Source organism: Erithacus rubecula (genome assembly GCF_903797595.1).
Source record: "Erithacus rubecula genome assembly, chromosome: 23".
In the NCBI taxonomy this organism is placed as follows: Eukaryota; Metazoa; Chordata; class Aves; order Passeriformes; family Muscicapidae; genus Erithacus; species Erithacus rubecula.
In genome coordinates this window covers 4,828,571-4,850,596 of record NC_136675.1, presented here as the reverse complement: position 1 = coordinate 4,850,596, position 22,026 = coordinate 4,828,571, and the positions used below count along the sequence as shown (strand labels likewise).

Genomic DNA, 22,026 nt, shown 5'->3' with positions numbered 1-22,026 from the left:
GCAGCTCCGGGAGCAGCGGCCGCGGCCTGGCGGGTCCGAGCCCCCCCCCCCCCAACCCCCCGCCGCCCTCGCCGAGCCGCCGGGCCCCCCCCTCAGCCCCGCCCGCCGCGCCGCGGAGCCCCCCGGAGCCGCCGCACCCCGGAGCGCGGGGGAGGCTGAGAGGGAGTGACCCCCGGCCCCTCGCCCCGGGCTGGGACAGCTGAGGGGGGGCGCAACATGGCGGAGGCCAAGGAGGAGGGGCCCGGCCCCCGCGGCAGGGTGAGTGGGGGGCGCGGGGGGCGCGGGCGGGGGCGGGATGCGGCGGGCGAGGCGCGGCCCCGCCGGGGGTCCCGGGGGCACCGAGCCCGCACGGGCTGCCCGGCCCCAGAGCGGCAGCGCTGCCCCTCCGGCCTCGGGGCCCTTCAGCTTCCTCTCCCCCAGGGCAGTGTCTGAGCATCACCGCCGCCAGCCTCTCGGCATCACTTAAATAATAAACTTGCAGCTAACCAGGAGCTGTCGTCACCGTCCGTCTCCTTGTTTGAAGCACGATGTCCTTGCTGCTCCTCTTAATTTCAGTTGTCCGTGTTAGGCCGAGTCAGTTAAGATGGCAGCACCATCCAGTTCTTGGGTGCTCAGGCTGTAACCCTTGTGTGACTTCTGATAGCCATGGCCATCCCAAAACTTGGCTGTAACCCTTGTGTGACTTCTGATAGCCATGGCCATCCCAAAACTTGGCTGTAACCCTTGTGTGACTTCTGATAGCCATGGCCATCCCAGGACTTGGCTGTAACCCTTGTGTGATTTCCATTATCCATACCCCTTCCAGGACTTGGCTGTAACTCCTGTGTGATTTCCATTATCCATACCCCTTCCAGGACTCAGCTCTAACCCTTGTGTGATTTCCATTATCCATACCCCTTCCAGGACTCAGCTCTAACCCTTGTGTGATTTCCATTATCCATACCCCTTCCAGGACTCAGCTCTAACCCTTGTGTGATTTCCATTATCCATGCCCCTTCCAGGACTTGGCTGTCACCCTTGTGCCAGTACCTTTAGCCATGAACATCCCAGCTCTTGGTCCTTTGTTGTCACAACTTGGGCCATCATTGTCACCCCTTGGTCTGTAAACACACTGTCCATTCTCATCTATTTGGTATCATAGAATCATTAAGGTTGGAAAACACCTCCAGGATGATCAAGCCCAACTTTACTTGAAGAATTACTTCATCTCTAAACCAGTGGAAGGTTCTTTGTGGCCTACACTTTGAATGTTTTAAGTAGTGCTGAAAATAATCTTGCCATGAGTCCTGTCCTCTTTCCTGCACACATGTAGCATTTGGTTGAAAGCTTTTTGCCAGGAATGAGGTTTAAATCATGTTTGTGCTTGTGTGGAGGAGTCCATGGCCCGTTATTAAACTGAGCTGTCCAGTTCCCTTTCCCCAAAGATGAAGAAACTTTCCCATTCACCAGCCTTGGGAAATACAAGAGCAGAGCCTCAAGTTTTCCATTGGTGCTCGGAAGAGAAGTTTAACTACTGAATTTGTATCAGGGCACTTGAAAGTTGTGATTATAGTGAAACTAATTGTTGCTGAACATTGAAACTAATTGTTACCAAATAGAACACGACCTCACAGGGTCTCACTGAGTGAGCTGTGTGAAAGTCTGACTACCCAGACATTAGGGAATGAACATCATCTGTCAATTTCTTAGACCTGTGTCTTTCAAACACTTAATTCATAGTCTCCAGGAATTTTGTGGAATTGCTCACATAAACATGCAGGTCTTTGGGGGAATCAAATCTTGGCTAGCTGCAGGAAGTGTGAAGGGAAATGGCTGCATGTAGGACAGTAACTGGAAAAATCTTGAATTCAACTTCATTGCCAGTGATGGAAATGTTAGTAGACATAATGAAACACTTTTCCACCATGAGGACAGCCAAGTGTTGGAGCAGGTTGCTCAGAGGTCGTGCAGTCTGTCTTGGTGTCTCTGCTTTCCTCACATCATGGCCTTGACATGCTCCATTTATCTGTAAAGTGGTGTCACAGAAAAAGAGAATGTTGCCTTTTTTTCTTCCCAAGCTTGTCAGTTTTCTACTGAGGAATAACAAATATCATCTGGTCAATACAATCTTCATTGGTCTTGGGAAAATTCATTTCTCTCTCCATTGACTAATTATTCCCTAGCCCCCATCAGTCTCCATCAGTTATCCCTGTTGATCATGGAAAACTTCCTGTGCTGTTGGCATGGACAAGGTTCTCTGCTCCTGTTGAAGCAGAGAACTTAAGTAAAATTTAGGAATGATCCAGGAAGGTGATGTTACCCTGGGCAAGTGAGTTAGGAAAGAGCAAACACAACTTGCTCGTGAGGCATCACCCCAAAACTGGTTTTGTGCCAAGATGTTCTTGGGGAGAAGGAATCCTGGGCTGCTCCAAAGGCTGATGGAGCCTGTGAGGAGTGAGATTAGCAAACTGTAAATCCAGCACACAGACATCTCCTAATAATTAATGAGGTCATGGAAAACCTGCATATCCCAGTTCCCCACAGTGGCCCAGTTCCCATTCTACAGGAGGTCATGATTTTGGATTCTTCCAAGTCTTGTGCCCAAGGCATAACAAGCATTTCTTATAAAAATTATTTTCCTTTGTGTGGAGAAAATAAGGACTAATTTAATGATTTGTTTAGACAGAAGCTTAGCAGTTGGTGGTGTTTTCAGAATTGTTCTTTTCAGTATTAGAATCTCTGCAATTATTCCAGAGCACATACACTGAAACTGGCATGCTGCAAATCCCATGGATAAGCAGTCACCATCTTTTAACTCATGGACTAACAACAAACTAAAGATTGAAGTTTTTGCCAGTCTAAGACTGAAAGAAGTTTATCTAATTGGATTTTTAATAGGTTTTGTTAAGTTTTTATTGTAAATTGTTTTAGAGCAGTTTCATTTCTGCCTTAAACTGTTGTGTATGCTAAGGAAAACATTTACTACATAAGATCAAGATTAACTTGAAAGATATTTGCTAATATATTCTTTGTGTAGTTTATAAAAATATTTATGGAAATTCGACTTTAATTCCTGTATAATATTGTTGTGAACAGTTCATTGTTTTGACTGGAGTGTTAATTTATTTACAACAGTTGTCAATAACCCCTTGGACTAGACAAGGCAGTTTGGGCTGTACTGAAATTTGACACTTGGGCTGTTGGAAATTAATGTGGTGTGAACAGGTGAACACTTGGCTGTCCACATCAATGAGACAGGTGTTTGCAAAAGATTTTTAATTTTGCATGATGGCAATTAAAAATTGAAGGTCTTCTCATTTATGAAGTTTTGTTGCTGAATTACTCCAGAATGGTACAAAGATGATGAAAATGTTTTTCTGCCAAGGCTTGTTCACCTTTCAAAGGATGTTTTAATGTCATAATTTTTAAATTCTCTTTCCAAAAATGAGCATGATGGATCCCGGGCATTAAGTTAAGACTTTATGTAAAATACAGAAAGTTAAATCAGCTCTTTGTGCCCAATTCAAGGCCTTTGGCATCTTTAGGACTGTGGAATTTCATTCTGAAATCACTCACAGTGTTCTTGAAGTGGTTATCTCAACTCTTTTCTCATTAAGGGTTGGAACTGGGTGATCCTTAAGGTCCCTTCCAACCCAAACCATGTTGTGATTCTACAATCAAAGACTCTTGTACCTCCTCATTCCTTTCCTAAGTAAGTCTTCCAGGAAGTTTTATCTCATGAACTTCCAAGTTTTCTGTCAAAGACTCAGTTGAGATGATTTCCATCATCCATTCCAGGAGTGTGGTAAAGTCCTAAGAGCTCACTTGTGCTGTTGCTCATAACACTTTTTCTCTAAACTCTTCAAAAGGAGGTTTCTGCAGCAGAGAATATTTCATTGAGGACATGGCAGCAGAACTGGGGGTTTTCCTGGTTTCCATCCTCTCAGCTTGTGTTCTGTCTCTAGTGCCATTCTCTTTTCCTCTGGAAGTGCTCCTCTGAAATTGCATGGGAAATGAAAAGTTTAAGAGACTCTAACTTGCTTTTCTAAACTGATATTGAGCCAAAAATTGTGTGATCTATCTGTCCTTTCTGTAAATACTGATTGAAGAGTGATGATAATATATTTAATTTTTGTTACTGTTGTCTCCTACTGCTTTAGATAAATTTGTTTAATTTTAAAAGTTGCTTGGAATATTACAGAGGTTACCTCTACATTAGATAGTTTTAAAATATGTTGTGTCTAATGCCTTTGAATTGTTAGTAAAAAAATGTATGACAACCAATTGTTTCATAACTAAAGTTCAATACATCAAGTTTCTGGTGACAAAGACAAGATTTTAATTCTGCATTTGGTCCTTTTCCCATGTGATAGGTGGTCCACAGGGCAGGATAAATTGTTGTTGCCAGAATTCCTTAATTTCCTTTGGAAAGAGAGGAAACCTGAAGCATTAACCTAATAAACTAATGTTTAGTTGTCTAAATTTAGGTGAGAAGAACTTGAAACATAATTAGCACAACTTTACAGAGTTATTCCCACAGGAGACATTTTGGAGTGCTTCCTTTTTTATTATTATTATTTTTTAATAACTTATTTGTGTACTCCTGCACACCTTGATATTTCTTAAAAGAGTTGAAAGTACATGAAAAGATTTCATCTATATTGAAATTCATCTTTAAAATGCTGCTGTTTGCTCAAAAGCTTTATGAAGTATAGTTAATGCAGGCTGTTAACAAGATTTGATTGTGTTTAATTGTGGAAAAAAACAAAAAGGAAGCCAGAGTTAGGAAGGTGCTTTGAAGAATGAAACAGATATTTTGTCTTTTTAAGGACAGAAATACTGAAATGGAATTGGATGCACATCCAGGCTCACCATCAATTGCTGTTGGCACTGAGCTCCCAGGAGAAGGGAAAGGATTTGCAGGACCTGGTGGAGCTGGGAACACAAACCAGCCTGGGCAGGACATGATCCCACTGTGTTTATCAAGCTAAAAGTGCTACAGTTGTAAATTTTCTAAATTTGTGCACAAAACCACCTTGTGGGTTTCTTAATTGAGGGCAGATTCTAATGACGAGCAGGGAACTTCAGGTTCAAACAGTTCACTCTCTTTAAAGATTTATTTATGGTGGGTTTGGTTTATTTTTTTTCTCCTGTTAGTAGCAACTAATTACTAACATAGTTAATCATCTTTTTGGAAGAGACATTGAGTAATGTTCCTGAGGTTCTGGTGCTGCTGCTCCACCCTGGATTGTCACCTTTGGTATTTTTTTGTTGTATTCAATGGACTGGCTTTGCCTAAACAACGTGGTGATGGCTCTGTCTTCATGAGCTGTTCAGCTTCTGAGTTAAATGGAATTAAGGGGATTCTATGCTTTGCAGAAAATAATCTCCTCACTAGCCATACTTCTGAAAGCTTTGGCCAAAAGCACCCATTTGTGATCTGGACAGTGCTGGCCTGCTTGTGGAATAAACTAAAATATGTAAGTGGACTGAAACACTTGATTTGGAGTAACTGTTGAGCATCACAGCATAAACATAGATATTGTGACACAGACTCTACTCTGATATTGGGGATTTTTACATCCTTGTAATTTCCATTTAGTTTTCATGCCTTATACTGTGAGAAATTGGAATTATTTTTATTTCTGTTCATTTAGAGCCTTAGTGTAACCAAAATCCCAACCTTAGTGGTTGGTTGTGTCTTAACAGCAGCAGAGAAGTTCAGCACAAAGCCAGGGATGAAGTTTTGAGGGAAGAAGTTCTTTGTTTGGAAACAAAGTTTTTCTTGTGGATGTCTTGGTTTGTTTGCTTGCCCTTGTGTTTTGTGTCTGTGTGTGTTTCTTAATTGCAAAGCCCAAAGCACATCAAAATCTGGTGTTTTTGCAAAGACTTTTGCAAGGAAGTTTGTTCCTTAAAACAAATAATAGAAAGAAATTCTTCCCTTTGAGGGTCATGAAGCCCTGGCACAGGGTGCCCAGAGTGGCTTTGGCTGCCCCATCCCTGGAAGTGTCCAAGGCCAGGTTGGTGTTCTGGTTTGAAGGACAGGTGTCTGCTAAAAAAAGCAGGAGCCTCTCTTGGAGAATGTAAACCCCCTCCTTCCAAATTATTATGATTTTGAAATTAAGGGGCTTTCAGGCAAAGATATGGAAATAGGAATAACAGTTCTTTACTAGGAAAATTAAAATAGAAATACAGTATTACAAAGAACAATCCCAAACACTGCCAGAGTCAGAATCCAAGCTGACACAGTCAGTCAGTCAGGGTGGTGGCACAGTCCCATTCCATGGTGGCTGCATCCTCCTGCAGTGGCAGATGTGGTTCAGCTGGAGCAGTGCTCCTGGAGAAGGTGCAGTTTCCTCTGAAGGTCCAGAGATGATTTGGAAGGTCTGGCTTTGCTCTGGAATCCAGAGGAAAGAAGGTACCTTGGTGTCCAAAATCTCAGTTTATATCTGGGTAGGAAATGTTTGTCTCCTCCCCCTGGCTGGAGCATCTCCCAGTGGGATGATGGAATTTTATCAGTCATGCACTGGGACTCACTGGTTCATTAACAGCCCATATCTTCCTGGAGGGAGGACGGGTCGTGGAAAAGATAAAGATAAAAAAAGATAAAGAACACTGCCCCGCCCTAACAGATGGGCCATTAGCAGAGAATATCTCCTACAGTGATAAGAATCAGAGCCCCACGTGTTTTCAGCAGATGGTGATAGAATACAAACTTTTGGTCCCATCCTGTATTGCAGCTTAAGACAGTTGGACAGGGCTTGGAGCAACCTGGGATAGTGGAAGGTGTCCCTGCCCATGGCCTTTAAGGTCCCTTCCAACCCAAATCAGTCTGAGATTCTGTGATTGCAAGGTGAAACAACCATCGGATTTGGAGCTGCTTCCTCCTCAAATCCGTGTTTTTGTGGGTGAGTAGGAAAAGGGCTTGGATCCTCCTGTGTTTTTTGTAGGTATAGATTAAACCCACCAATATTCCAGAAAAAATAAGGCTCTCTGCGACTTCTGTGTGTTTGACAAATTTATTTTACCCCCATATATGGTGGTTACAGTATGCAGTTTCTGTGTGTGTGCTGGGTGGGGATGGAATCTATAAGGTTTCTTTGCAATTGTCCTGGGAATATTCCAAAAGCTCAGGAATATCAGAAAAGCCTGGTGACAGAAAGGATTGTTAAACTTCCATGCTGAGCTGCTCCCTGTGATTTTTGGTGAATCATCCAGAATTCTTAAAATGCAGAAATGAAAGGGGAGCAGCACGTGCCTAAATCATCTTAAAAATTGAAGATGTGTAAGCGAGATACAAAGTAAAACTGCATTTAGGGAGCCACAAGCAGCTGGGAAATACCTGCTTTTTTTACATGTACTGGAGCTCATTTGGGATTTACCTTTAAAAATTCCCATCACCATCTCCACCTTAAATTCAAAGCAATCATTTTAAGCGTTGAGCGTGAGTCCAGGGGAAGTTGTGGAGTTGAGGCGTCTCTCCCAGCAGGGCTCGGGGGGTCCCGGGGCCGGCCCAGGGGGGCTCTGCCGGCCCCGCCGCGCTCGCCGCTGTGCCTGTGACCCCGCCAGCTTCTCTTCCTGCCGCAGCCTTTCTTTTCCTGTGGCAGCCTGGCTCTTTGTTAGCCCGTCTCTCCCCTCTCCGGGTGGGATTCCGCAGGGCTGTGTTTGGGTGGGAGCAGCTCCGGCAGGAGCCGCTGGTGATTCTGGCAGAGCTGCGGCGTTTGCTGCCTGCCTGCCATCCCTGTCATGTGGAAAAGGTCAGGGGATGCTTCCTGAGCTCATCCCACCTGCCTCGAGAATAGCAATTGGCGTTTCAATTCCTTCTTTTCTTTTCTTTCTTTCTCTTTTTTTGTTTTAAACAGTGTCTTGTCAGTTGAATGAATTCTGGAGTGGGGGTTATGCTGTGCACAGAGGCACAAGGAAATTACAGGCAAACTGAGAATCATCTCTGACTATTTTTAATTGCAGTTCTTTAAACATCTGCTTCCTTTCCACAGTTTGCTTATGGGCATGTTAAAATCTAGGATCAAACTTCAGAAGCTTACTAGAAAGATGTGTCTGTGTGTGTAAAGTAGTTACACTCTTGTTTATTTTTAATGGAGTTCTCTGCTTTGCATATAAAGCAATACTTTAGCCATAGGCAGCTTCTCTTTTTATACTGCACAAAAATAATCTATGAACTGTTTGATTTATGGGTGCCATGACAATGTTGAACACCCTTAAGGTATGGATCAGCTTTTTAGTTATTTCAAATGAGCACATTGTATTGAAGTGTAAATGTGTGTCCTTCTGTCCCCTGCTCCCAGCAAAGGCAGCTTAGTGCTGAGGCTGTGACACTGCTCCCTTAGAGTCTCATGTGCATCTATAAAAATACAGTGACATATCTGGTGCAATTTTTTTTTTTTAATAAAAGCAATGCTGTCTTTATTTATAGAAGAGTTAATTTTAAGCAAGGCACATTGCTTTCAGAAATACCTTATTGTTTTGTCACCATTTCTTTATTCTTGTTTCATTTCATTTGTTCATGTATTTGTTTTTTACAGCCTGAGTAGACAGAGTACTACTTTGTGTGCAGTGCTAGCTAATGAGGCAGTCACTAAGAAGGATATAGCCTAAAACATTGAATTTCACTAATACCAAACTCAAACTGTTCTGTATTAAACTCTTACAGAGTTAAATGATTAAAAACTCTAAAAATTATTATTCTCTGGCAAATATCAGTCGAGGTGATTTAATGAAGGTGTTTCAGAATATTGTATTATTGAGTTTTGTTTTACAACTGCAAGTGTGTTTTGAGGACTGAGTTGAAGAGTTGAAGCCTCAGTATTTGGGCAGAAAACTCTCTGTTGCTAACACTTTCCTTTTGGAGTTATCAAGGACTTAGTGTGGGGTATTGAGGTTCTTCTCTCCTTAGATCTGGCTAAAGTGACCCAGGGAAATGCCATCAGTTCTACATTTGCCCCTCAAGTACTTTTGCTTCACTTCTCACTAAATCTTAAAAAATCTGAGCAGAAGAAATAAAGGGAATTAATGGTGATGCTGGCTAATGAAAGGAGGAAGCCTGAGGACTAGAGAGAGGGAATTGTCTTGCAGAACTGTAATAGAATAATATAGAAATAGTAAGTTGGGTGTTGCTGTTCACATTTCCCTGTGATACAAGGCCCTAATCCAGTTAAAAGCTAACATACCTGATTGATTAAAGTGACACATTTTTGTAATTGGTGATATACAAAATTTCCTCCTGAGATGGCATTAAATAAGGCTGCAGTGACATTGAGGATGGGACTAGAAGTGTCTAACTGAGAGAATACCCCACATTAATGCAGAAAAAAAAAAAAAAGGCTCTAATTTCAGGGACAGTCCAGTTATAGACTTATAGAATGAGTAATTTGTGGGGTATAGATGTGTATATATATATATATATATAGTGTGTGTAGATACATATGTGTACACACACACAATCATCCAAACACTTTCCCTGGTTTTCTCTCTTTGAATTTACACTATGTGGGAGTTCTGATGCTTTTCACAGTCAGAAACTAGAAGGAGGCTTAGATAAGACTGCTGGTATTGTCAGATGCTGCAGTTCCTGGTTATAAATATTTCCAGGAAATGCTTTTGACCCCAGACACAGATCCTCCTCTTTATTTGAAAATCTTCTGAAAGAAGAAAATATCCAAGATAATCTCTTTTTTTCATAGCCTCACAAAATAATGTGTAAAGAAACAAAAGAAGGTTATTTTTTTTCCCTAGGATGACCTTGTGTTTGGATTCTCTCCAGGTAGATTGTAAATGTTTTCCAGCTTCTCTATAATATTTATGGGAGTCCCTCATGCTCTTGCAGGTGGCCCCTTGTGCTGACTTGCCTGTTAGTGTTTCTTTGAATGAAACAATTAGAGAGATCCACAGTGCAAAATGTATCCCTTGCTAATACCAACATTCCTGGGGTTGTGAGCTGTTGGTAAAAATTTGTTTCCAGAGAAAGAGGAGAAGGAATAGCTAGGATTTGGATGTGTAAGGCAACCAGGGTTCTGTAGGACCTGGAATACTTTCCCCCAGGTGCTCTGGGTCTCAAAAGAGTTAAATAACTACTTTGATACAAATCTGCTCTGAAAAAAGGATGAGCTCATGCTTCATATAAACTGAAAACTCCTTTCATCCTGCCATCAAATTCTGTTGTGACATTTTTGGAGAGAATAGAGAATTTCTGACAGAAAGCAAAAAAGGATCAGAAAAGGTCAGTGTAGAGTCAAGGACTCTGGGCTATTGTTTTTGCCTCCCAAAACTTTCTGCTCTGTTATTATTATCAAATGGCAACAAGTTCCTTTCCATGTTCTTCTCTAAAAGCAGCCCACCCTCAGCAGCCTGTGTGAGCACTTAGTGTATCCAGTATTTATGGGGATTAGTTTTACACCTGTGTAAACTTAGTTGTCTGTGAATGGGCTTCTAGATCAACATTAAACTTCATCTCCTGACACTCCTGAGATCATAACAGCAGGAACAGAGCTCAGGCCTTGCAAACCTTCCTGGCAGGTGGTTCTTCACTCTTTTCCTTGTAGATAATTACATGGAGGAGACTAGGATCTGCCTTGTGGAACTGTAACCTTCTTTTGTTTTGGTTTGGTTCTGTGTTTCACTTTTCCAGCCTCAAGTGTCTGCTCAGAGAAACTGGAAAGTTCTGGTGCAGTATCCAACTGACTTGATACCATGCTGGACAGTCCTCACTATTCCATCTGTGTCCAGTTAAGCTGAAGGAGCTACCTTGTCTTTGCAGACCTGCAAGTGGTATTGGAAAGGGTTTTTTTGCCATCAAGTGACCTCTGGGACAGTCTGTTATCATCCTTTCCTAGTGCTGGCTGCTACCAAACTCATAGTTCCCATCACAGTCCTGAGAAACACCAGATTTATCAACTAAATGTCTTGAGTTAAAAGAAATTAGGGCTCATCCCTTTGCTATCAAATCCCATTACTTTCCCTAAGATGGCTTAAGAATTGCAGTGTGAGCAGGATCTACCAGGAAAGAAGTGTAGAGCTGGCAATGCAGAGAAAGGAGAGAGAGCTTAAATGAATTCCTGTTATCTGTTGAGCAGAAAAGAAGGCTGCTAATGAGTTGGACATTTCTGAAGGAAACTTTAATTATCCTTCTCCAGGCAGCATCCAAGCATGCCAACAACTCCAACATCTGTCAGAGGATGTTTAATGCAGACAGATGTTTGTGCAGCACTCAGCATCTGGTTCTTCTGTGCTTATGCTCACACACTTGTGCTGGGAAGTTCAGCATTCCATTTCCCTGTTCCTGGAAAGGGGACATTCCCTGTTCCTGGAAAGAGGACATTCCCTGTCAGAGAGGTGAAACCCTTGGATCTGTGCAGCCCATGGCACTGGGAGCTGCCCATGCTCCTGGTTTTCATTTACAATGTTCAGAGGGAATGAAGGCTTGTACAGCATCAGGGCAGATTCTGTGGCCTTGACCTGGTACTGGTATCCCAGGCAGAAGAGAAAATTGACATTCTTTTCCCTCTCCTCTGGGAAGCAACACTATTTCTAAATTTTCCTTGTGTGCCTTTTCTGTGCATTCTGAACTTATTAGGGTTAGTGTGGCTTCTCAGTGATTTAACACTCTTAATTCATGAAGATTTGCTTGGGTCAAGGAAGGAAGGAGGAGGAGGAATTGTGATCCTTCTGCTTGGTTTTCATCAGATACTTTTTAGCAAAGTACATGGCAGCTGACCAAGACAATGACACAGTGCTTTCCTTTTTTACAGTTTGAAGATAAATCTGATGCGGTATTTGATATTACAGAAAAATGTAAGTATTTCTATTTATTCTCTAATGTCATAGTTTCACAAAGCCTTCCTTGGAAGTGTCATTGCTGCTGAACAAGACTGTCTTGCCCTCATCCTAGCCCTTCCTGCTTATTCCCTCCTGCATAGCCTTCTCCACAAGTGCTGCAAGTGAGGTGAATGGAAATTAATGTTTTTTCTTTCTTTGGTTAGTTTTACTCAGTTCAGCTTCTGCTTCAGAGTGGTGAGGGGGACAGAACTGTTCCTATGTCAGCAATATTTCCACAGTAATGTTGGCCTGAGAAGGCTGAGTGTATTCAAGGAATTCCACCATCAGCCAGATTAGGACACTCACCTTTGTCACACATGAAGTTAGTCCATTTTCTGACTGTTCACTGGGATTTTTTTCTCTGTAGGTGCTGAAATCCTGGATGCAGAGATGTCAGAGGATGCTGACCACAGCTTAACTCCCGTCCTCGACAGCTTGTCCTTCGGAGTGAATCGAGCAGGACCTGAAAATTCACTGCAGGGTGATGATCATGATTATTTTCTGAACTCTGGGGATCTTGCAGGCATACCTGTTATTGGGAGTGACAACGAAGATGATCAGAATTTCACTCCAAAAGACACTCTTTCTTCAGCAATTCCTGATGAAGATCATCTGGAAGAGGGCAAGAGAGTTCCAGATCATGAACTGGACAGTGAAAAAGAAATTCAGGTTCAGAATGCAATCCAGAAGGATCTCACTTCCCCCTTTGAGCAGGGCCCTGTATTTAAATCCCTTCGAAAAGATTTTAGCATAACACGAGATAATGGCAAAGAGACTTTTTCAGCAAAGGACAAGAATAGAGAAGGACATTTGCAAGATAATGAAAAACGGTTGGAAAAAATCCCTAAAGATATGGATTCTAGATTGAAAAGCAGTATTCTTGACAAAGCAGGTAACTGTTGACATCATAGACCTGGCTGCCCAGCAAAGAGGAAGAAAGAACTAGAGAGAAATCAGCAATAGGGCTAGTTATTAAAAACATCACCTTGTTGAAGAGAACAGGCAGAGTGTGTGTAGGGGAGCATTTTATGAAGAACCCTGAAATCCAATGAACTCTGTGTTAGGAGGAGGATTTGCAAAGGGCTTGACAGTGTCAGGGAGATCTCATCCACCACAGCTGGTTACAGAGCCTCAACAGATCCTTTGTTGTTGTGGTTTCCTAAACCAAGCTGGGTGACAATTCAAGCTTCCTTTTGGTTTTTCTCACTGTTTCTTATAGACCAGGGGACTTCTTAAAAGAAAAGGTGATGAAGTTTAGGTGAAGTTGATGGCCAGTAAAGATTTTTTTGAGTGAAGCACTAATTCTTCACTAATGCCTAGGCATTTCAAGCAGTAGGGATTGGTAGTATCAGGGAAAGGCTTGCTAGAAAGGAGTTAGTGTCTGCAGGAACTAAGCCAGAACATAGCTTAAAATCTGCTTTTCCTGGGAGGCTGCTCCCCTTCTTCCTCAAATACTTGTGTCTTGGACTTCATCCAGCCAACATGGAGAGAACCTAAGATGCCTAAAATCCCTTTCTCATTTGACAGTTACCATAATCTTCCTGCCCACACACTTATTTTTGACTTCTGAAGCTCTGTAAGTTACAGCAGAACAGTGAATGAAGGAGTTAAGAATAACCAAGCAGGAACACATGATTTAATCTTATTCAGCAGAGGGAGGGTGAGCCAGCATGAGGGACTCCTGGCTGCTTGTTCACATTCTGAGGTTTAAACTATATTTTCAGCAGCAGCATCTTAGAATCAATGCTTCCAGGTGGCACCAATGACAGAGAAGTAATAAAGATATTTTTTAAAACAAAGAAAAGTTACAGATGTATCTCTACTTTTACCTTCAGTTAGAAATCAAAGGAAGAATGTTTCTTTACATAAAATGTATTTCAGAAAGTTGTAAATACCTACAGTTAGAAGATCAGATAAAGCAGTCAGTAGCTGAAATAGGAATGATAAATGTTCATGGTAGCATCCAGTATCCAGGCAAATCCAAAATTTTTTAATGATGCATTCTAAAAAAGCAGAAGATGTTATTTCCTGAGAAGAGGGGAAAAAGGCAAAAGATCAGAACAGCAAAGAAAAAGCTGGAAGATGTTGCTCTGAAAAGTATTTCCTGATTTAAATGTCAAAACCAGGGGAGTTCAGAACCTGCTGGGGCGTGGAAAATTCTGAATGAACAATTTACGTCGGAAGTTTGTGACTATTTTGCTGGAATGGGAAAATAATGATCCAATAGAATAATGAAAAAAGAGTCAATTCTCTTCAGGGATTACCACCTTACCTACAGGGAGGAGAAAGGGAGTAGTTTCATAGTGGTGAGGTGCTGTCAGACACTGGGGTTGGGGAGCAGGATGAGATTCTGATAGTTTTAAAGGAAATGCATTGGAACCTGTATTCATTTCTATTTAATGTATATGTTTTCCTCAGTTCATAATCAAGTAGAAGAAACATTACGGACGCAGTTAGTGCCACAAACTCCAGAAACTAACTTCAGGGTAAGCTATAGATCTTTCAACCACTTTTGCAAGCACAGCAATATGCTGGAATAATTCAAAATACGTATTTTTGTATTTGAGTGTAAATTTGAGTGTGAAGGAAACTGATCTTCTGACTCTTAGGCATCTTTGCTACTTAAACAGTACATATAATTTTGTAAAATTTTCCTGACCCTCTGTTTGGATGGAGGATTCTTTTGGTAGCCACTTTCCTGTTCAGCATGGTTGGAGTGACCGGTGAGCCGAACCTACAGCTGGATGCATCCACTTGACCTGCTGCCTTTTTTCCACATGAGCCAGGGAACAGCTGTATCCACAGGAGACACACCCAAACAACCAACTTACAGAGCTGGGTGTCTTCTGCTTTGGCCAGAAGAGTGGAAAGCACTGGGGGTGGGATGAGAGAGGGGGCTGCAGGGAGCTTGAGGCAGCAGCTGCTGCCCAGCATTTCTCCCACCTTGGCAGGACCCAAATCTCTTGGTCTGCAGCACAAACTCCCCTTGGCAGCAGCCCAACTCCTCATGGCAGATGCAGGAGGGTGAATTCTTTTTCATATTATTGTTTCAGGAGTCTAGCTACCTATTTTCTAGTAAGGAATCTATTGGACAAGAGCTGGGGAATTCCTTTGCACCAAATATTAGAATTAAGAAGGAGCCTTTGGATGACGAATATGCTAAAGCTATGGCCCCACAGCAGGGACTGTTAGACAAAATTAAAGATGAACCTGGTAATTCTGAGGTAAGTTTCCCATTGCATTTCTCATTTTGGTCTGACAGCTGACCTCTTAAGCTGAACATAAATTCAGCAGTTTATTTGGTTTGTTGACCGAAATTTAACTTGAAGAACGTAGTTTAGTAGAAGGATTTTTCCCTCTTACACTACTATGAAACCCACCCCCCTCAACTTTTTGATGTCTTGTTACCTTGTCTCTGAAAATTTTTTTCTTTTCAGTTAGAAACAAAGCCAAGTGCTCTAAAACTTCTGTAACTAAATCTGTGGCAACATAGATGCTTTATCTAACTAGGAAATAAACTTTAAAATCACGTTTTGTAAAATAATTTAAGAATAGTCACAATTAGAGATAGAAATTAAAGCAGTGCTATTGCTGCTCCTCCCTTCTTAAAAGTTACCTTTGCAAGCACAGTAGCTTGTTCTTTTTTTAAATTAGCACTTTAAGGTCTTAGCCACAAGTCAGTGAAGTCAATTTAAGTATGTGTTAAAGCAACTTTCTCATTCAAGACTGACACTTTTTATGATGATGCAGGAAAAACTCAGTAATTGCACCCTGGAGAAGGTCTGACCTATGGATTGAGCAGTGCTAGGGCCAGGATTGCTGAGCTGCAGCCAACCTCTGGTTTGCTGTGTGACACCAGGGAAATGAGCTGTGCTGCAATTCCTGTCTGCTCACTGCTCACATCTGGCTTATCTATCAGACTTTTGATGTTCAAGGCGTGCAAAACTTCCCAAAGTGATGCATCCCTTTGCACTGACACAGGAGTGTTGGTGTTCCTGTGCAGGTGTTGGTTTTTAGCATCAGTCTTTGTCCTCTGCTCTCTGGGCCTGTCTTCCCAGCACTTTCTCTTCTTTTCCCATAATACCCTCGATTTAATAAGTAAAATATTTGCAACTTCAGATTTTACTGTCCTTCTGATGTGTTCAGTCTCTGTGGGGTTTTTTGGGTTTATTTTTCCTTGAACCTATAGAATGTCAAACCACGTGTAGATTAGTTAAATCTGTCTCTTCTTTTGTCCTCCCAAGATGGCATCTGCTGTGTGGATTTGTGTGGAATGCAAGGAGAGATGTCTGTGGTTATCAAAGATCATATTAATAAGTAAAAATGAAGACTTGAAGAATTTAAATGTCAAATATCGTATGGTTCAAAATATTCCTTCCTGGAGTAAAATCCTGTGATTATCAACTCTGCCTGATACTGGAAAAGTAGGAGAACTGAGTTCATTTTGTTTTGCTTTAGAATGGAATTACTATGGGGGGGATTTGATGGATTTTTAAAATATATTTCCTGAAAGATTAAGAGCATTTCTTGCTGTAACCAATAGTTGGAGCTGAAGGTTTTTGGCTTTCAGCACTTGTTATGCTGCTGTGAAACTGCTTGATCATGCACAGTTGATGTCAGGATTTGCCTCCATTTCTTTTCCTACTCTTAATTGCAGTTAAAATGCTTTTAAAAACTGTATGTCTGCAAATGGTTAATTTTTAAATAATAGTAATAAAACTGGTGCTTAAGAATCTCATCATAGCATGCCCATACTTAGCTTAGAGCTTCTCTACCTGAGATTAGATTGTTCCATTTCTGGTGGTTCACATGATCAAGGAATACCACTGCCTATCTCCTGGGAAACATGTTGAGAAATAATTTGGTTGTCTAGTAGAGAAACTTCCCAGTTTTCCCACAGGAGTGAGAGGAGTGCTCAGTTTGAGCACATGCTCAGTGGAGGTTGTTGTGGGATTTTGGGAGCTGGCAGAAGCTGAGGGAGCATCTCTGCCACTGGGAAGGAAGAGCTTCCTTTAGCTCAGTGATTCTGAATTGGTTTCCCTGGCAGCCAGGCAGCAACAGTGCATTTAGCTCAGTCATAACATGACATCATGCCTCACTACTCCCAAATGACTGTAAGCAGGCTAAATCTTATCATCTCTGTAGTTCCAAGAGATTATGCTGTTCAGCCTATTAAGATTTACATGTGGAGTGTTCCAAGCAGCTTTCTGGCTCAGATTTCTGGGGAGAGCAGGAGCAGGAAGTGTGGTGTCAGTGTGAATAGCTGCTGGGGACTAAGCCAGTCATTTATAGCATGTCAGCTATTCCTGCAGCAGCTGTCCAGGGCTTTTCTCAGCCTCTACCAAATGGGAGGTGATTCCCCTTGTGCTGGAGCTGGGATGTGATGGTCTGGCCTTGCTGGTGCCAGCCTTGGTCTGCTGCAAAGCCTCACCTTAGGCTGCTCCAAGGTTCTAATTCCTAGTTGGTACAGAATGCTGCCCAGCGAGGTCTCAGCTCTATTTCATTGCTATCCTCCTTTATGTGAAGATAAAACTTCTTTCCCAGAGCTGCAAAAGCATTTCCAGCTGGAAAGTTTGAATGGAAAGCAGAGATTTCCTTAAGCTTTGGCTGAATTCTGAGGTATCTTGGAGTGCAGCTGGAGAGGGGCAGCCCCCCCTGTCCCCCCTCAGATGTGGTTTGCTGTGGAGCTCTGAGCAGGAGCTGTGTGTGGTGCTCACTTGTCACCCAACCTTTGGAGCAGGCTTAGGACATCCACTCTTCCCTGAGGTTCAATGCAGCATTGTGAAAGAATGGAATCATGTAAGCTGTTATTACATGTGTGTATTTGTTCTCCTTTTCTTTTCCCTTTTTTTCAGGAGTACGGCCAACAGCCAAAATCTCAGGAAGGGGAGCTAAAAATCAGTGCTGTATTTTCAGTCAGTGGCAATCCTCTTGGTAAGGAATAGAAAAGACTAATTTCATTTAAACCTGTAAAATGTGTCACCTTTGCAAATAGTCTTGCAGGTCACTCTGCATTTCATTTGCTGTGTCTGATCCCAGTAGGAATGAAGAACTAGTTTGGTTTAGAGAGAATAAAACAGATTATAAAATAATTGTGGTTTTGAGTCATAGGAAAATTGAATGTGAAATGCATAAGAGAACTGAATGTGTTAAATAGTCTTAAGCTGAAGGAGGGCAGGTTTAGTTTAGGTCTTAGGAAATAATTGTTCTCTGGGAGGGTGAGGAGGCCCTGGCACAGATTGCCCAGAGCAGCTGTGGCTGCCCCCATCTTTGGAAGTGTCCAAGGCCAGGTTGGACACTGGGGCTTGGAGCAACCTTGGGATAGTGGAAGGTGGCCCTGCCTTCCCACCTCAACCATTCCATGATTCCATGAAAAGGATGTTAAAAGTGCATTCTCTGTCTTCAGAGTAGTTATAAAAATCTGCTATGCAGAAAAGCAGCAGAGGGCATGTATGTGTGGAGAGCTCATGTGCTATTTGATTCTCCTCTAGACCCTGACAACCCAAATAAAGCCATGAGCCTTGTGCTCTCCCCTGCACATCAGTGTGTTCTGTGTAATAGATCTATAACACTTACTCTCTGTTTTCTCTGTGTGGTTTTTTTTTTTTTTTTTCAGTTCCACAGCTGTCATCAGGTTTCCAGCCTGCTGTGGCATCCTCTGGCATGAGTAAAATGCTACCCTCAGTTCCAAGCATAGCTGTTCGGGTTTCCTGTTCTGGCTGTAAAAAAATCCTGCAGAAGGGTCAAACTGCCTACCAGAGGAAAGGCTCAACCCAGCTCTTCTGCTCCACACTGTGCCTCACTGGATACACCATTCCAGCTTCTCGCCCACCAGCTTCTACCAAGAAAACCTGCTCAAGCTGCTCAAAGTAGGACATTGTATCTAATAATCATTGATATTCCAGCAGATAATGAAAGGTTTCAGTTCTGTTCTTGTGCCCCTTGCTGTGTTGGTAGTGCTGCTCCTCTTACACTTCCCTTCAAAATGTGGTGGTTGATGCTGTTCCTTGTTAATTGGTCTGTCTGCTTGCAGTCCCATTTCCTTAATTGGCTTTTATGTACACATAGATTTAAAAGCCTCTGTGGTACAGAATGCATCTTCTCTTTTTTTGATTTAAATGAGCCAAATATGAAAAACTGTATTTCAAAAGATCCTACATCTTCCTCCCATTTCAAAATGTCATTGCAATCTGAAAACTACTAACAAGAGTACATCTTCAAAAAAGTATTTTATGCATTGTTTTTATAGAGAAAAATAGATTTATGAATCCTTAAAATAAAGTAAAACATTGGGTGAGTTAGTATATTCAAAGCAGAATATTTCCTGAGATTCTAAAATAAATTCACTTTACATTTAGGCTCCATTGTCTGATATTAGATTTCTGTAGATCTTAGATTTTCAATTTACATCACTGCTGCTTTAATAACATGTAGAGACATTAAATTTATTAACAATTTAGTGGTTTAGGTAATGGAAGTTTTAGCACCCAAATCAGTTACTTTCTATCTAGGTCTAGAGTGGAAAGGTGAAGCTGAGAGTTTTTGAACTTATTTGGACAAAATAGTTTAGAAAATACCTAAATTTTCCACAGTCCTGCTGGATACCAGACACAAATCTTCAGCTCTAAAAACATTTTAATTGTTATAATTTTTTTTGTTCATTTGTTTTATGTCCAAATTAGCAAAAGGAGATCTTTGTGGCTGGCTCTGTAAGATGTCATTGCTGTACATTCACTCCAGGCAAATCATTTCCAGGCTGATTGAGCTACAGTCTGTTTATAGAGAATTGGTCATATGTATTATTTCTACTTATAAAAGTTACTTTGCCAAAGGAATTGTTCATCATTTCTTCAACAACAAATTTATTGCTTCAAGTTTTACAAGGACAACTGAACTTAAATTTGAGGCTTCAATTAATTATTCTTTTCACTTGCTGCCTTAGAGTGAAAAGGCCTTGTAGCAAAGTTTAGAATTCTTGGCTGTAATTTATATTTATTCTGTTAAAAAATGGGTTATCTCTGACAGGACAAGTGAGAATGAGGCATCCTTTCAAGCAAAGAGTTTATATAAGTATTTTCTCTTAGTTTTCTGGCTTCAGGGCTTTGAAACTTGTCTGTGAAGGACTATTTTGAAAGAGAGAAGGAATAAGGAGAAAGTTCAGGGTGTTAAATCCATCAACAAATAAAAAAAGTCTGGATGGGAGATAAGAAAGTTTAAATACTCATCAGACCATGGTGGACTGAACTAATGGTGGTTAGAAATTGTGGTTTTTCATTTTTTCCCTATCCCCTTATTTGTTAAAAGGAATTATGCAACATATATACCCTGCTTTCTAAATTGTTTTGTTAATAAAGACTGTGCAACACAGTTACTTTCTCCAAGTTCTTTAGAAAAGATTCCATGCTAGAGAGTGTTCTTTTTATAGGCCACTCCTAGGTCCAGATACAAAATGTTTTACAAAATACCTACTTAAGAATTACACTTCTTTCTTGTTTTCCTAATAGGACAGCAAAAATGAAGTCAGGTACTTAGCAAAAAATAAAGGTTTAAATTAAATGGATCCACCCTCTCCTGGAGAATGTTTAGTCTCCAGAATCAGCAAGAACAGCAAGTTGACATGAAACCAACATTAATCCTTTACCTCTGTCTTTGTTTTTCATTTTCCATAGAGAAATTTTAAATCCAAAGGATGTAATCACTGCCCAGTTTGACCACACAGACTCCAGTAAGGATTTCTGCAGCCAGTCTTGCCTGTCCACATACGAACTGAAAAAGAAACCCATTGTCACCATCCACACCAACAGCATTTCCAGCAAGTGCAGCATGTGCCAGAAGAATGCAGTGGTAAGTGCCAATTTCCTCATTTGAATTTCTTTAGCTCAGAGATGAACATGATCTTTCTGTCCTTGCTATATATTCCTTTTCTTGCAGATCAGGCACGAGGTGAATTACCAGAACGTGGTGCACAAGCTCTGCAGCGACGCCTGCTTCTCCCAGTTCCGCTCGGCCAACAACCTGACCATGAACTGCTGTGAATACTGTGGAGGATACTGCTACAGTGGCTCTGGCCAGTGCCATGTCCTGCAGATAGAGGGACAGTCCAAAAAGTTCTGCAGTTCCATATGTGTGACAGCTTTCAAGCAGGTATGCATGTGATAGGACAAGGGGGAATGGATTTGCCAGACAGCAGGGTTGGATGGGTATTGGGGGGAGCTTCTGGTACAGGCTGCCCTGAGAAGTTGTGACTGCCCCTGGATCCCTGGAAGTGTCCAAGGCCAGCTTGGATGGGGCTTGGAGCAACCTGGGCTAGTAGGAGGTGTCCTAGCCCATAGCAGGGGTGGGACAGGATGGGCTTTAAGGCCCCTTCCAACCCAAAACATTGTGGGATTCCATGGTTTTGTATTTGGACAAAGTACAAAAAATAGAATCCATCTAATTTTAGGTATTTTAAGAAACACCCAATTTACTGGTTGATTATTTCAGTTACTGTATTGGTCTAAGGTAACTGCTTTTGTCATTTCAATAATAACAGAATAATAAAAGTTGGAAAAGCCTCCAAGACCTTCAACCAAATACCCCAATGCCCACTGAACCATATCACAAAGTGTCACGGGTCAAAGTGGGTTTTGAACATTTCCAGGGATGATAATTTGCTGTTTAATCTTTGCCCAGACATGTTGCTCTGTTTTTTCCTCACCACTGGAGCAGCTACCAGAGAATTCCAGTGTGGGAGAGGACACAGTGGGACCCCCAGTAACAGCCCCTGTGACTGTTTTCAGCCTTGAGATGCTCCTTAAAGAGTATTCTTCATTAAATTGTAGCCTTTGAATTAAGTGGAAAGGAAAAGTAATAATTAGTTGATAATTATGATTTTAACTTTTAAACTTTTCTTATTTATTTTTGGTTATTGAAGACCTGAGCATTTAAGAGAACCTTAATTTATTATAATAGCTCAATTATTTATGAATGTTTTATTCTAATGTAATTACTTTAGGAAAAATTACCCTCTGATAAAAGTATAGAACTTTATTTTGTGACTTGACTCTGCTGTCGCATTATCCAGTCCACTTAGGTCAAGAAAGGCCTAATGGATTTAAAAAAAAAAAATATGGTAAATGTATTTCATCCAGAAAATTACCTTCAGAATTAGTTGTCATCTGAAAGAAATCTGGAAATAAAATTAAATAAGCTGGAAACATTTTCATGCTGCTTTTA

General features: G+C 41.4%; 1 protein-coding gene across 8 annotated transcripts in view; it reads left to right on the top strand.

The window, feature by feature from the left end:
* Positions 1–22,026, top strand: part of LOC306811829 (zinc finger MYM-type protein 4-like) — a 39,067-nt gene continuing 17,041 nt past the window's right edge. For 3 of the 8 annotated variants that reach the window (XM_079325855.1, XM_079325852.1, XM_079325851.1), the window contains exons 1-9: positions 2–258; positions 11,745–11,787; positions 12,179–12,703; positions 14,230–14,297; positions 14,865–15,035; positions 17,667–17,745; positions 18,428–18,680; positions 20,481–20,655; positions 20,743–20,955. In XM_079325855.1, the coding sequence (XP_079181981.1) occupies positions 217–258; positions 11,745–11,787; positions 12,179–12,703; positions 14,230–14,297; positions 14,865–15,035; positions 17,667–17,745; positions 18,428–18,680; positions 20,481–20,655; positions 20,743–20,955 (1,569 nt within the window). In that variant the 5' untranslated portion in view covers positions 2–216. Of the gene's footprint in view, positions 259–11,744; positions 11,788–12,178; positions 12,704–14,229; positions 14,298–14,864; positions 15,036–17,666; positions 17,746–18,427; positions 18,681–20,480; positions 20,656–20,742; positions 20,956–22,026 lie in introns of all 8 variants that reach the window. The other 5 variants (XM_079325853.1, XM_079325857.1, XM_079325854.1 and 2 more) reach the window with 5 other exon arrangements.